Source organism: Bombyx mori, chromosome 18 (genome assembly GCF_030269925.1).
Source record: "Bombyx mori chromosome 18, ASM3026992v2".
NCBI classification, from domain to species: Eukaryota; Metazoa; Arthropoda; class Insecta; order Lepidoptera; family Bombycidae; genus Bombyx; species Bombyx mori.
In genome coordinates this window covers 3665544-3680240 of record NC_085124.1, presented here as the reverse complement: position 1 = coordinate 3680240, position 14697 = coordinate 3665544, and the positions used below count along the sequence as shown (strand labels likewise).

Below are 14697 nucleotides of genomic sequence, written 5' to 3'. Positions count from 1 at the left end.
CCAGTCGACCATAGGGTGGTGCAGAGATAATGCATGGTAGGTGCATTAACAAAAGAATAAGAAACAACAACAAAAAAAAAGAACAAACTCAAAACAAAAATCTTCCTTAAAATAACATCTCAGTATTATAGAATACACATACTACAATTCAATATACCTATGTATAAAATAGTAAAATACATACATACACATAATTACACACATATATATATATCATATTATATATCAGAAATTTACTTAGAAAAGACAAGCTAAGATTGTTTCGCCAGTTCTGCTTAGGACCACAGAACTGTTGGTACATTTCACTTACGTATTTATTTTTGCCCTTGTAGGCAGACGAGCATACGGCCCACCTGATGGTGAGTGGTTACCGTCGCTCATGGACGTCAGCAATGCCAGGAGCAGAGCCAAGCCGCTGCCTACCGTTAAATTTTAGTGAACTATTAGTGAAAGCGTTGTTTGAATATTCGCTTAAAAAAATGACATTGGAAAAAATATTCGAATCCGTGTAGTCAACTATCATTTGAAACGTGTTCATTAGGCGTTTTTATCTATTAAGCTATGATAACAAAAGTATGAACATGAGAAAACCTAAGAATTTGTTTGTTATTTCAGTGTCTCATACATTCTCCAGAGTGTGGACGTGAAAAACAATTGGAATGCGGACATACCAAAACAACATCCCACAAATAATCAATCGATTCAAATTTACACCAAACCAATGAGTTACAGAAATAGTTTACTGCAAGATTATTTTCCTGTACAGTCAATTTCGAATTGGAGGTCGGTGTGTAGAGTATCCCTTGTGCATATTTCTCATGTTCAATAATCTTTTAATTACTATTCTACGATAGAGGAGTATGGAAAGAGAAAACATGTTGCGCCGACCCCAGGTGACTAGGAGAAGGGCAGGAGAATGATGATGATGATAAGACTTATTGTGAGCCTCAAAGTTAATACTTTTTTTTCTGCCCTTGTAGGCAGACGAGCATACGGCCCACCTGATGGTGGGTGGTTATCGTCACCCATGGACTTCAGCAATGCCAGGGGAGAGCCAAGCCATTGCCTACTGTTGAATACTCTCCACAAGCCTCATTTGAAGAACGACAAGTCATAGCGCTCGGGAAACATCGTGGAGAGGAGCTCATTACAAAAGCCGGATGGTACGTGGCAAAAAAGATCGCTGGAAACGCACTGTGAATGAACGCAGTGCCTCCAGGTAGTATGGATGAACTCTACTCCGTTGGTGGGCGGTACGATAGTAAAAACGAGGTATGGAGTCAAATGGAAGTAGCTGGTATTTAGGAGCCCCAGCCCAGAGGTGCGAGGTCGGACTTATGCTTTATACAGCAAGAGTCTTTGTCCAGGCATGAAATCCCGCTTCGCTCAGTTGAGGACTCCCAGCATTTTGGACGCCAACTTGGCTTTGCCCTCCAAATGACTCCGAAACTAGACATCGCTCGAAATATCGACCCTAAGTATCCCGATACTCGTGGAACGTTGTAGGGATACTCATTGGAATTGTGGTACCATGCCAAAGGGGTCCTTCTTCGCAGTGAACGCGCAAACCACCTTTGAATGGTATTTGTTCGAAATAGTCTAAGAAGAATCAGTGGTATATACATTGAAACGTTATTCCTATAAGCTCTCAGCAGATCCGGTAACAATTTAAAATAATTAAGCAGCAATTTTGCCTTATAGATTTGGATTCATATTGAAAAGGCCAAACCAACCGAGCTACATAAAGACGTTCTATGGCAGACCTTTTACGAAACAGTTATGGGGGTGTTTGTATGGCGTTGCGTTCTTCGTTGCCATTGTTCTGTATATTATGAAGTGCTGGGAACGGCGGATCCTCGGTAACGGATTCGATTACGGTTTGAGTTATGAGATGCTAATGGTGACTGGAGCGTTATGTCAACATAGTAAGTTTTATAGAAGAATAGAGGGTAGTTAGCAATAGCAATATTTAAATGGATATATACCTTAATCGTCCGTGACCAAGAAAACTGTAAAAAATTTGAAACATTTTAAAAAACGTAAAATTCCGTAAAAAAACGAAGAAAATATGTAGTAATAATGGTCCATTCTCGATCCTGCGGAACGTATGGTAAACTGTCTGCGTCACCCAAAACACGTCATTTCGGATCCTCCCAATCCACTAACGGCGCTTTTAGGTACCTCAAGCGCCGGTCATCGTTCTCGTCGAACCCGTCGCTTGCGACGAAGGACTCGGCGAGTAAACTAACCCACAGACACAGCCCACTGAGTTTCTCGTCGGATCTTCTCAGTGGGTCACGTTTCCGATCCGGTGGTAGATTCTACGAAGCACTGCTCTTGCTAGGGTCAGTGTTAGCAACTTCGCCAGGTTTGAGCCCCGTGAGGTCATCTACTCGTGCGGTAACACTGATATAACCTCTCAAGGCTATCAGCATAGGTAGGAAAAAAATAAAATAATAGTGCCTTCATTATGTTTTCATGAACACGTCATATAATGATTTTCAACTATGTATATTTAATTTAAATTGAAGGTTCTTTTGTTTGTACTCTATAGTAGCGGCCCGCTCCGGCTCCGCTCGGGTCTTTAACAAAAATTTCAACGATATTTGACGTTGTTTTATTTTTTGAAATAAAGGAACACGCACTACGGCATAACTATAATAGTTAGACATATGCTGTAGCGACACTTTTTGTAAATAATAATGTGTTCTACAAAGTCGTAGTTCATCATTTTATTCCACCATCAATAGTTTTCGCAGGGCACGTGATGTAAAGAATATTTTAGGTAATTTTTTTACACCTCGGGTTACATTAATGGAGTTTTAGTAAGGATCCCAAATTTTTTCAAAAAACATTATAGCCTATGTCACTCGGGAATAGTGTAGCTTCCAAAAAGTGAAAGAATTTTTCAAATCGGTTCAGTAGTTTCGGAGCCTATTCAATACAAACAAACAAACAAATCTTTCCTCTTTATAATATTAAGTATACCTATAGATATTAGTATAGATTGTAGTATAGTAACAATATAATATATTTTTACAGTTCCACCTGTCTACGCGAGCCTGGCTTCTCGCAGAATAGCATATTTCGTTCTCTTCATGTTTTCTTACGTCATATATTCCTATTACACTTCTAATCTCCTTTCGCATCTGGTGAACGACGAAGACCACGGAATGAGCTTAGACGCTATAACCCATGGCGACTATGAAATTGTTATGACCAACGACATCAAGTATTTAATCTATGAAGATGTAAGTATGATGTAAGTATTTAAGTCGTCGTGGCCTAAAGGAGAAGACGTCCGGTGCATTCGTATGTAGCGATGCAACGGTGTTCGAATTCCGCAGTCGGGTACCAATGTTTTCTAATGAAATACGTACTTAACAAATGTTCACGATTGACTTCCACATTCCGATAGAGGCACTCGTCACGTGCGGACGTGCTCATCGTCCACTCGATCGCCCGGTCTTTGTTCGCCCGGCTTTTGTTAGCCTGGCCATTGTTCGCGCGGCCTGTGTTTGTGGTACATCTGCCGACTAAGTGCTCTTTCTGGAAGTTTTTATTTGTTTTGTTTCCTTTTGTTGTTTCTGTGTTCGTGGTACATCTGCCGACAAAGTGGTTTCCTGCAAGTATTTATTTGTTTTGTTTCTTTTCGTAATTTCTGTTTTGTTGTGCTTTTTCTTTGTCCTGTAGTAATCGCGCCGCATTGCCACCTGTGTTCAATAGAACCGATCAGGTCCGAGAAGTTGGGGCCTCGCCGCAAGGCGAGTGTTTTTCAAGACCCGGGGCCGCCCCACCTGGGTACTCAGCGATCATGGACGCTGTATTCGCGGAATTCCTCCGACTTCGCCACCCACAGCTCGCCTCGGAGTTTTTGGCCTTCAAGGCCAATCACACTGCGAGCCCTCTCGAGGACTCCGCCGCGCTCGCTGCTCCTGCGTCGCCTGTACCTGCGTGCAGAGCTTCTGCATTGAGCACCGCAGCCTCTGTCGTGCCTGCCGCTCCCGTGTCGCCTATACTGGCGAGAAAAGCTGCTGCGTCGTCCGCCGTGACCATCGTTTCAGCTGAGCGATCATCCGCGGCCTCCGTCGCGCCCTCTAAAACACCTACACTTGCTCGTAGGTCGCCTGCACCCGCCTCCTCGTGCTCCGACTCTGACTCGGACATGGAGGTCGACCTCGCCCCCGCCTCATCGACGGATGGATTCACCCTGGTACAGAAGGGTAAGAAGCGTGCCGCGGAGTCTCGAGCTCCCGCGGCCGCTAAAATTAGCAAAGCCGTGAACGCGTCGCGCCCCCGCCCTCAGACTCCCGTTGCGCCCCCAGCCCGTGCCACTCCGTCGCCGCGTCCGGTGGCACAAAATAAAACCCAGACCCCTCCCCCGGTTATCCTTCAGGAGAAGGCAGCTTGGGATCGAGTTTGCCTGGCCCTTAAGGCCAAAAATATAAATTTCACGAATGCCCGTAACCTCGCGAACGGCATTCAAATTAAGGTTCAAACACCCGACGACCATAGGGCCCTCTCTTCTTACCTCCGTAAGGAGCGTATAAGTTTCCATACGTATACGCTCCAGGAGGAGCGCGAACTCCGCGTTGTAATACGCGGAATCCCTAAAGAGTTAGATGTAGAGCTCGTAAAAGCCGACCTGTTAGAACAAGGCCTACCAGTGAATTCTGTGCACCGTATGCACACCGGTCGCGGTAGGGGGCCATATAATATGGTTCTAGTCGCTCTCCAGCCTACCCCCGAGGGTAAGAAAATCTTTAACACACAGACCGTCTGTAGGCTCTCTGGTATCGCTGTCGAAGCCCCCCATAAAAAAGGCACTCCTAGCCAGTGCCATAACTGTCAATTGTACGGGCACTCTTCCCGTAACTGTCACGCGCGCCCCCGATGTGTTAAGTGTTTGGGCGATCACGCCACGGCCCTCTGCGCTCGCGACCAAAAAACCGCGACGGAACCGCCTAGCTGCGTCCTGTGTCGAACACAGGGTCACCCCGCGAATTACCGTGGTTGCCCCCGAGCCCCTAAAATAAATCTCCGCGTCGCCCGCCAAAACCGCCTCCGAGCTTCCGGCCCAGACATCAAAGCCTCGGCACCCTCTGCGTCGCAGGCTAAGCCAGCGTTCGTTCCGGCGGCGGTGCCCAGTGTCTCGGCCTGGGCAAAACCGCTGCCGTACACGAACACGGCTACAACTCCCTCCTCCGCGATTCGTCCCGCCCCCGCGACTCGTCCCTCTCCCGCGACTTGCCCTCCGACCGCGTCCGACAATCTCGCTTTAGCGATCGACTTCTTTCAGTCGATAAACTTTGAGCGCGTTAACGCTTTGGGCGACGCCATTCGCGCTGCCTCCACTGCACAACACTTTATCGCCGTTGTGCAGGAATACGCCGACGTATACGCGTCATTAAATACGTACGTCCTCCCCTCACTCCGCCGGTAATCAATGGCGTATATAAGTAGAATAAAGCCCCTATCCGTAACGATAGGATTTTTTAACGCTTACGGTCTCGCAAATCAACGTGATCAGGTTTCTGACTTTTTGCGTGACCACCAAATTGATATCTTTTTAGTGCAGGAGACCCTACTTAAGCCCGCGCGCCGTGACCCTAAAATCGCGAACTATAACATGGTCAGGAACGACAGGCTCTCTGCCCGTGGTGGTGGTACCGTCATTTACTATAGAAGAGCCCTGCATTGCGTCCCGCTCGATCCTCCCGCGCTCGCTAATATCGAAGCATCAGTGTGCCGAATCTCACTGACGGGACACGCGCCGATCGTTATCGCGTCCGTTTATCTTCCACCGGATAAGATCGTTCTAAGCAGTGATATCGAGGCGCTGCTCGGTATGGGGAGCTCTGTCATTCTGGCGGGCGACCTAAATTGTAAACACATCAGGTGGAACTCACACACCACAACCCCGAATGGCAGGCGGCTTGACGCGTTAGTCGATGATCTCGCCTTCGATATCGTCGCTCCGCTAACCCCGACTCACTACCCGCTAAATATCGCGCATCGCCCGGATATACTCGACATAGCGTTATTAAAAAACGTAACTCTGCGCTTACACTCGATCGAAGTAGTTTCAGAGTTAGATTCAGACCACCGTCCCGTCGTTATGAAGCTCGGTCGCGCTCCCGATTCCGTTCCCGTCACGAGGACTGTGGTGGATTGGCACACGCTGGGCATCAGCCTGGCTGAATCTGATCCACCATCGCTCCCGTTTAACCCGGACTCTATCCCGTCTCCTCAGGATACCGCTGAAGCCATAGACATCTTAACGTCACACATCACCTCGACATTAGATAGGTCATCGAAACAAGTTGTAGCGGAGGACTTCCTTCACCGCTTCAAATTGTCCGACGATATTAGGGAACTTCTTAGAGCTAAGAACGCCTCGATACGCGCCTACGACAGGTATCCTACCGCGGAAAATCGTATTCGAATGCGTGCCCTACAACGCGACGTAAAGTCTCGCATCGCCGAAGTCCGAGATGCCAGATGGTCTGATTTCTTAGAAGGACTCGCGCCCTCCCAAAGGTCTTACTACCGCTTAGCTCGTACTCTCAAATCGGATACGGTAGTAACTATGCCCCCCCTCGTAGGCCCCTCAGGCCGACTCGCGGCGTTCGATGATGACGAAAAAGCAGAGCTGCTGGCCGATACATTGCAAACCCAGTGCACGCCCAGCACTCAATCCGTGGACCCTGTTCATGTAGAATTAGTAGACAGTGAGGTAGAACGCAGAGCCTCCTTGCCACCCTCTGATGCGTTACCACCCGTCACCCCGATGGAAGTTAAAGACTTGATCAAAGACCTACGTCCTCGCAAGGCTCCCGGTTCCGACGGTATATCCAACCGCGTTATTAAACTTCTACCCGTCCAACTCATCGTGATGTTGGCATCTATTTTCAATGCCGCTATGGCGAACTGTATCTTTCCCGCGGTGTGGAAAGAAGCGGACGTTATCGGCATACATAAACCCGGTAAACCAAAAAATGATCCGACGAGCTACCGCCCGATTAGCCTCCTCATGTCTCTAGGCAAACTGTATGAGCGTCTGCTCTACAAACGCCTCAGAGACTTCGTCTCATCCAAGGGCATTCTTATCGATGAACAATTCGGATTCCGTACAAATCACTCATGCGTTCAACAGGTGCACCGCCTCACGGAGCACATTCTTGTGGGGCTTAATCGACCAAAACCGTTATACACGGGAGCTCTCTTCTTCGACGTCGCAAAAGCGTTCGACAAAGTCTGGCACAATGGTTTGATTTTCAAACTATTCAACATGGGCGTGCCGGATAGTCTCGTGCTCATCATACGGGACTTCTTGTCGAACCGCTCTTTTCGATATCGAGTCGAGGGAACCCGCTCCTCCCCACGACCTCTCACAGCTGGAGTCCCGCAAGGCTCTGTCCTCTCACCCCTCCTATTTAGCTTATTCGTCAACGATATTCCCCGGTCGCCACCGACCCATTTAGCTTTATTCGCCGACGACACGACTGTTTACTATTCTAGTAGAAATAAGTCCCTAATCGCGAAGAAGCTTCAGAGCGCAGCCCTAGCCCTAGGACAGTGGTTCCGAAAATGGCGCATAGACATCAACCCAGCGAAAAGTACTGCGGTGCTATTTCAGAGGGGAAGCTCCACACGGATTTCCTCCCGGATTAGGAGGAGGAATCTCACACCCCCGATTACTCTCTTTAGACAACCCATACCCTGGGCCAGGAAGGTCAAGTACCTGGGCGTTACCCTGGATGCATCGATGACATTCCGCCCGCATATAAAATCAGTCCGTGACCGTGCCGCGTTTATTCTCGGTAGACTCTACTCCATGATCTGTAAGCGGAGTAAAATGTCCCTTCGGAACAAGGTGACACTTTACAAAACTTGCATAAGGCCCGTCATGACTTACGCGAGTGTGGTGTTCGCTCACGCGGCCCGCACACACATAGACACCCTCCAATCCCTACAATCCCGCTTTTGCAGGTTAGCTGTCGGGGCTCCGTGGTTCGTGAGGAACGTTGACCTACACGACGACCTGGGCCTCGAATCAATTCGGAAATACATGAAGTCAGCGTCGGAACGATACTTCGATAAGGCTATGCGTCATGATAATCGCCTTATCGTTGCCGCCGCTGACTACTCCCCGAATCCTGATCATGCAGGAGCCAGTCACCGTCGACGCCCTAGACACGTCCTTACGGATCCATCAGATCCAATAACCTTTGCATTAGATGCCTTCAGCTCTAATACTAGGGGCAGGCTTAGGGACCCCGGTAACCGTACTCGTCGAACTCGACAAAGAGGTCGACGTGCAACCTAACCCATGCATCAGCCCGCTGAGTTTCTCGCCGGATCTTCTCAGCGGGTCGCGATTCCGATCCGGTAGTAGATTCATTCGCGAAACAATTGCTCTTGAGTTGTTAGGTCTCCTTCGGAGGCGCTCGGGCAGTTGTTAGCAAATCCCACCCCTCTTGGCTGAGCCTTTGCTCGCCCACCTGTCCTGGTGAAACTGGAAAGGCCTTCGGGCCACCAGTAAACTTTCACTCATAAAAAAAAAAAAAAAAAAAAGATTGACTTCCACGGTGAAGGAATAACATTTTATAATAAAAATCAAACCCGCAAAATTATAATTTGCGTAATTACTGATGGTAGGACCTATTGTGAGTCCGCACGAGTAGGTGCCACCACCCTGCCAATTTCTGCCGTAAAGCAGTAATGCGTTTCCGTTTGAATGGTGGGGCAGCCGTTGTAACTATACTGAGACCTTAGAAATTGTATCTCAAGGTGGGTGGCGCATTTACGTTGTAGATATATATGGTCTCCAGTAACCACTTAGCACCCAGTGGGCTATAAGCTGGTCCACCCATAAAAGCATTAAAAAAAATATCCAGATCTTACCTAAACGACGTTAAATCTAAAAACATTCGTTGCACAACACGCATCGATCGTTTTGCCTAACATACTACGAACTATCCAGATTTGCGTTTCAATTATAATTCTGAATTTGTTGTTTATTAATTCATTTGACATTGTTTGGTGTTTCTAATGCTATAAATCTAGTCAATTTCGTTGTCATGCACGGAATATAAGTCTACGAAAATGACCAGTACACGGTGCGGCTATGGCGTATCGATTTAACATCTCATTTCTGAGGATTCATTTCAATGAAATTCCATTAACGTTCATATTAAAATTAAATATTAATATTAATGGAATTCGTGAATATCAAAATACATAATCAGAATCTTAGATTGATAAACCAATTTCTCGCCAAGAGGTGATTACGCCATTCAAAAAGAAGAAGAAAAAGCTAGTAATTTCTCGTGAGAGAAACAGTAATGTCTGTTGGTTCTGTTAAAAAAACGAAATAAAAGAGAAAAAATAATACATAACTTGAATCTTAATCTTGACGTATTAGCGATTTTTTTTTATTGCTTAGATGGGTGGACGAGCTCACAGCCCACCTGGTGTTAAGTGCTTACTGGAGCCCATAGACATCCACAACGGCTGCCCCACCCTTCAAACCGAAACGCATTACTGATTCACGGCAGAAATAGGCAGGGTGGTGGTACCCACTTGCGCGGACTCACAAGAGGTCCTACCACCAGTAAAAGCAGAAATAGGCAGGGTGGTGGTACCCACCAACCCACGAATATCGAATTTCCATCATTGGACGATCACTATTCATATCATTAGTGGCAGAGCGTTTTGAGATTTAAGCCTCATGTCTCAGGATGTATGGCGGTAGCCGCTTAGTATTAAGTAACTACAACTTTCACTAACATTCTTGTTTACAGGCTATTTGCCATCACAAAAATTTTACAGCTGCGGAGAAGAGTTTGATGGAGTTAGAATCGGTAACAATTCCAGAAGGATTGGACCGGGTGAAGAGAGGAAAGACAGCTTTACTATCGGACTACACGAGTTTATACAGTGTTTTAAAATTGAGTAAGAATTTTAGTGACCCATTCAATCTGTTGAACACAAGCTTGCGCGTTCACTGCGAGGAAGCACCCTTTTGTCATAGCGTCGCAATCACAAGGATTATCCCTACGATTTTCCACGTGTATAGTGATTCTAGGGGTAGATATTTCGAGCGGTGTTCAGTAACTGGAACCACTGCGTGCATCAACAGTGTGTTTGCAAAGATCTTTAGTGCCACTTTTTTTATGTTTGAGAGATTACTGGTGGCCCGCAGGCATTTCCAGTTTTACCAGGGCAGGTGGGCGAGTAAGGGCTCAGCCAGGAGGGGCTTAGTGCCACGTACTATCTGGCTGGCTGAACAAACTCTCCTCAACGAAGTTTCCCGAGCGTTGTTACTTGTTATTTTTCGAACATGACTTGGGGAAAATACTCGGTGGTAGGACTGGTAGGTAAAAACCTGGCTGTATTCCTGGAATTGCTGACGTCAATGGGCGAAGCTAATCACTCACCATCTTGTGGGCCCTATGTTTGTTTGTCTACACAGAAAATAAAATAACTAAATAGTAAGCCCCATTATGAGCTTTGCAATGACAAGCAAAGCGATTTTATTTTATTCTACAGGATGTCCCATAAGCCTTTTGAACAAACAAAAAATAATAAAAATAAAACTATGTACAGTATGATTTTTTTATTGTGTAACCACATAGAGCGCAAATTATTATTTTTAAAACTCTTCATTCAAATGTGGTCTATTTCGTTCTTGGCATACCTGTAAACGATGACTGAAAATTTCCACTACGCGGCGGTAATACTTGACATTTCTCGTCGGATATTTTCGCTCAGTTAATTTTTTTTTTTTTTTTTTTATTGCTTAGATGGGTGGACGAGCTCACAGCCCACCTGATGTTAAGTGGTTACTGGAGCCCATAGACATCTACAACGTAGACGCGCCACCCACCTTGAGATACAAGTTCTAAAGTCTCAGTATAGTTACAACGGCTACCCCACCCTTCAAACCGAAACGCATTACTGCTTCACGGCAGAAATAAGCACCGTGGCAATTTACCGTGGGTTTGTGTCATAGACTTTATTATCCTTAAGATGACCCCATAAGAAAAAGTCCATTGGACTCAGTAATAACTCAGAAATCAGAATAAGTAGCTTTTCCTTCCATTAGCGTGATTTCGTTTTCTAACCTACCAATGAAAGGTACCAATTTAATGGAAACAATATAGTAATTTTACGGTCACATTCAAATGGATAACATGTATTTTATTCCAATAAAAATATATTATTTTAGCTTATGACATGCACGAGATCTGCGAGCTAATCCAGGTAGACCTGATCTCGGATGTCACGGAGTATTTCTTCGTGTCAAAGAATTTTGCATACAAAGAAGAATTCAAAATCGGGTAATACTATATCTTGGCATGTTAATGTTTTTAGTTACTGGATAATTAATCTAAGACTCATCTGGTGTTGCATAGATACCAGACCTATTAGACGCCAAAACACAGCAATTACCTTGAAACCTGAAGTCCAAATTGACTTCATTAGGCATTAAATACCACGTTCTCTTGTTACAATCAAAAACAAACGAAGCCTTGTAAGCGTTGACAATGCCATAACTGATATAAATTGATAGATCTTTCCAGAGTCCTATCTTTAAATCGCAGATCACAGGCAGTTACGAAATATTAAATTAAGATATTTTTATAAATTACAATTAATTACGCAGATGTTTTAGATTTTTTTTATTGAAATCACGTTTTGTTATTTTGTTTTACTTCACGAATCGACAGACATTTTTTCACCCTATGTATATGTTTTTTTTTTTTTGTTAAGGAGTTTCCATATCTATCAACTCCAACAATAGCTACCCTGAAAACATGATACGAAAACACAACTTTAACTATAACAATTATCAAACTGTATACGACATATCCCATATCAAACATACAGCAGAAAATGACAGTACTGTCCTTGAAAAATCCAGCTTTTCCCTAGTTTGAGTTGCGTCTCTATCTATCTATTTATATTAAAGAATCGTTGAATTCAAAGGAGACTGAAACGATTACATACATTTTTGGGCCCGAATGTAACGTGATGACACTAATATGAATTAATAAATTCAGATTTATCAGTACCTTGCTGAAAATTATAAAAGTTTTCTCAATCTGAGAGCCGAGTTAATAAAGATTTAGTAAAAGTTAGGTTATGTTGCAATCTCTTTAAAAGAGCTGAATAATAACTTATTTAAGCATAAGTAAATGTTTATTATATCCGTTGGATAATCTTTTAAATGTCATATTATGAATGAATATCAATTATATATATCAGGTATGGAATATGGAATTGCTATCCCACAATTCACACAGCGATCCATAATTTCAACAGTATCCAATGCAACAATTTCAAGTCAAACGTGTGAGCGATCTTCGGTGTCCAGTGTAGAAGCAATTGTCGTACAAGGCTGGCAGAGTTGGAATTCGTAATAATAAAGCAGTGATCGTTGAAAATATAAAAACAGCCCGATAGATACACACTCAAAATGCGTCGAAGATACAAAACGAGTAGAGCAGAAAAAACCAACAAGCGCCAAAAAATAATTGTATAATCTATGAACAAACGTCATGTCAGCTTACTGTCAAAGCTGTCATCAAAAATACAATCGATTTTAATCGATTTGAAATCGATAATCATATTACTTTGCTAAGTAATAATATACTTTTTCTTCATTTATGTATATAATCGCAATTAAATCCGGCGCATACCGCACTTGTATACAACAAGTATAAATCGCTCATTTAATTACTTTGCATTAATTACCTAGTGCAATGTTTTTCTTTTTATAATCCTGTAATCGATTAATTAAATCGATCACACCGTTATACCGACAAAAACGAACTTTCTCATTTTTCTCCGGTTCCAGAAAGAGGACTGAGGTGATTTTTTATATTCTTATATAAAAAAATATGACAAATTTTTTAGACTACATTCCAAGTTATTACATTTTTGGCCCACGATTTTCCGTCTCCTTTCATCAACTTGAAGACGTCTGATTAACTTGAAAACTTGAACGCGTATCAAAGATCCATGACAACACAACAATGCTATAATTTTGGTCTCACAGCCTAATATATATATTTTTTATTTTTATTGCTTAGCTGGGCGGGCGAGCTCACAGTCCACCTGGTGTTAAGTCGTTACTGGAGCCCTTAGACATCTACAACGTAAATGCGCCACCCACCTTGAGATATAAGTTCTTTGGTCTCATGTATAGTTACCCTTCAAACCGAAACGCATTACTGCTTCACGGCAGAAATAGGCAGGGTGGTGGTACCTACCCGTGCGGACTTCCAAGAGGTCCTACCACCAGTAAGATTCAGTATAAGCCTAATATCCTGAATAGGATCGTCGGAATAAAAATGTCACTGTAATTCTTAATTTCTATTTGCGCCTTAATCGCAACCTTAAGTTTTTGAACAAAAAAAAAACGTGCGTCATTTCCGATTTTCAGAATGCTTCGAGCAAAGGAGGTCGGAATTCTGAAGAGAATCATCTCTAAGAATCATGACTTAGACTCGCCACTCGACTGCAAGAACTTGCACCATGCACAGGCAAAGATAGACCAACTCTACACTCCGATGTCGATTCTAGTCGTCATATATATCTGTGCAGCTGTCGTTGTGATAGGCGAGAGAATGTATTTTCATAAGAGATTTAAGTCTTGGCCTTACATTGAATGAATTGTTATTAATGAATTTTAATGAATTGTTTTTTGTCTTGTTTAGTCGTGCGCACATAGCTTATGTTGCAAGCCAGATTTTGTATCTTTTTAATTGGGTCATACACAAATAGAGCACAAAAAAGTGCAGCAAAAAAAATATCTCAGAATCAGTGCGAAACAAACTATTTATTATTTAACTATTGATCATCAATCTTTTAATCACTGTAACCGAGATCAATATGTCTTATTTTTGGCATAATCGCAATTTCTATATTTTTGCGGACCACAGAAGAGACGATTTAGTCTACAAGAGAGATGAAAAGCTGTGATGCAGCGTAAGCTAAAATATATTAAGACAACATAATCAAACACGTGTAGCCACTGGTATAAACGAATGCCGAAACGCAAATAAAATGTCAACATAATCACATTAATTGGAAAACAAAAAATAAAACAATAATGTCTACAGAAAGGAAAATCCCTTCGGTGGACTTATGAAACAAAACAAATATCGAATTATAATAATTTGACAGCCATGGTATATTACACGTATATAATTCTTTAGATAGCTAATGAATTTGAATATGCAATGTAATGAAATTTAAGGACTTTAATTATTTCAAAATATTTCCAGAGAACTATCAGAATTGTCTGAATATTGTAAAGGAGTTGATGGCCATCATTTTTTTGATGAAAAACTTATGGAGCAATCGGCCTCACTATCAGAATATAATATACGCAGTGCCCGCTTAATAGGTTTACGTAGTTCTCGATCATATATAATATCATAATCTGGAGTAAGCCTGTCTGAGAAATCAGGTGATATTGATAGCGTAGATGCGTTGGGTGTTACTGGTCTAAAAGGATAATTAGGTACAGATAAATAGTCTATTTCAGGAGTATTTGACGCAGAATCTAGAACATGTGAGGCCCGAAACGAATTCAATGTCTTCATTTGCAAATTTATTTGACATAGACGATAATGAAAACAATGCATATCAGCTGTATTTCTTCACTATTTTCTTTTTTCTGTC

At 43.3% G+C, this 14697-nt stretch overlaps 1 protein-coding gene across 1 annotated transcript; it reads left to right on the top strand.

Moving 5' to 3' along the window:
- The first annotated feature begins 721 nt into the window (after positions 1 to 721).
- Positions 722 to 13763, top strand: LOC101740824 (ionotropic receptor 75a). The gene is made up of 6 exons (XM_062673781.1): positions 722 to 783; positions 1702 to 1925; positions 3043 to 3251; positions 9807 to 9957; positions 11234 to 11345; positions 13454 to 13763. The coding sequence occupies exons 1-6, from the start codon at positions 722 to 724 to the stop codon at positions 13680 to 13682; spliced, it is 987 nt and encodes a 328-aa protein (XP_062529765.1). The 3' UTR covers positions 13683 to 13763.
- The last annotated feature ends 934 nt before the right edge of the window (positions 13764 to 14697 follow it).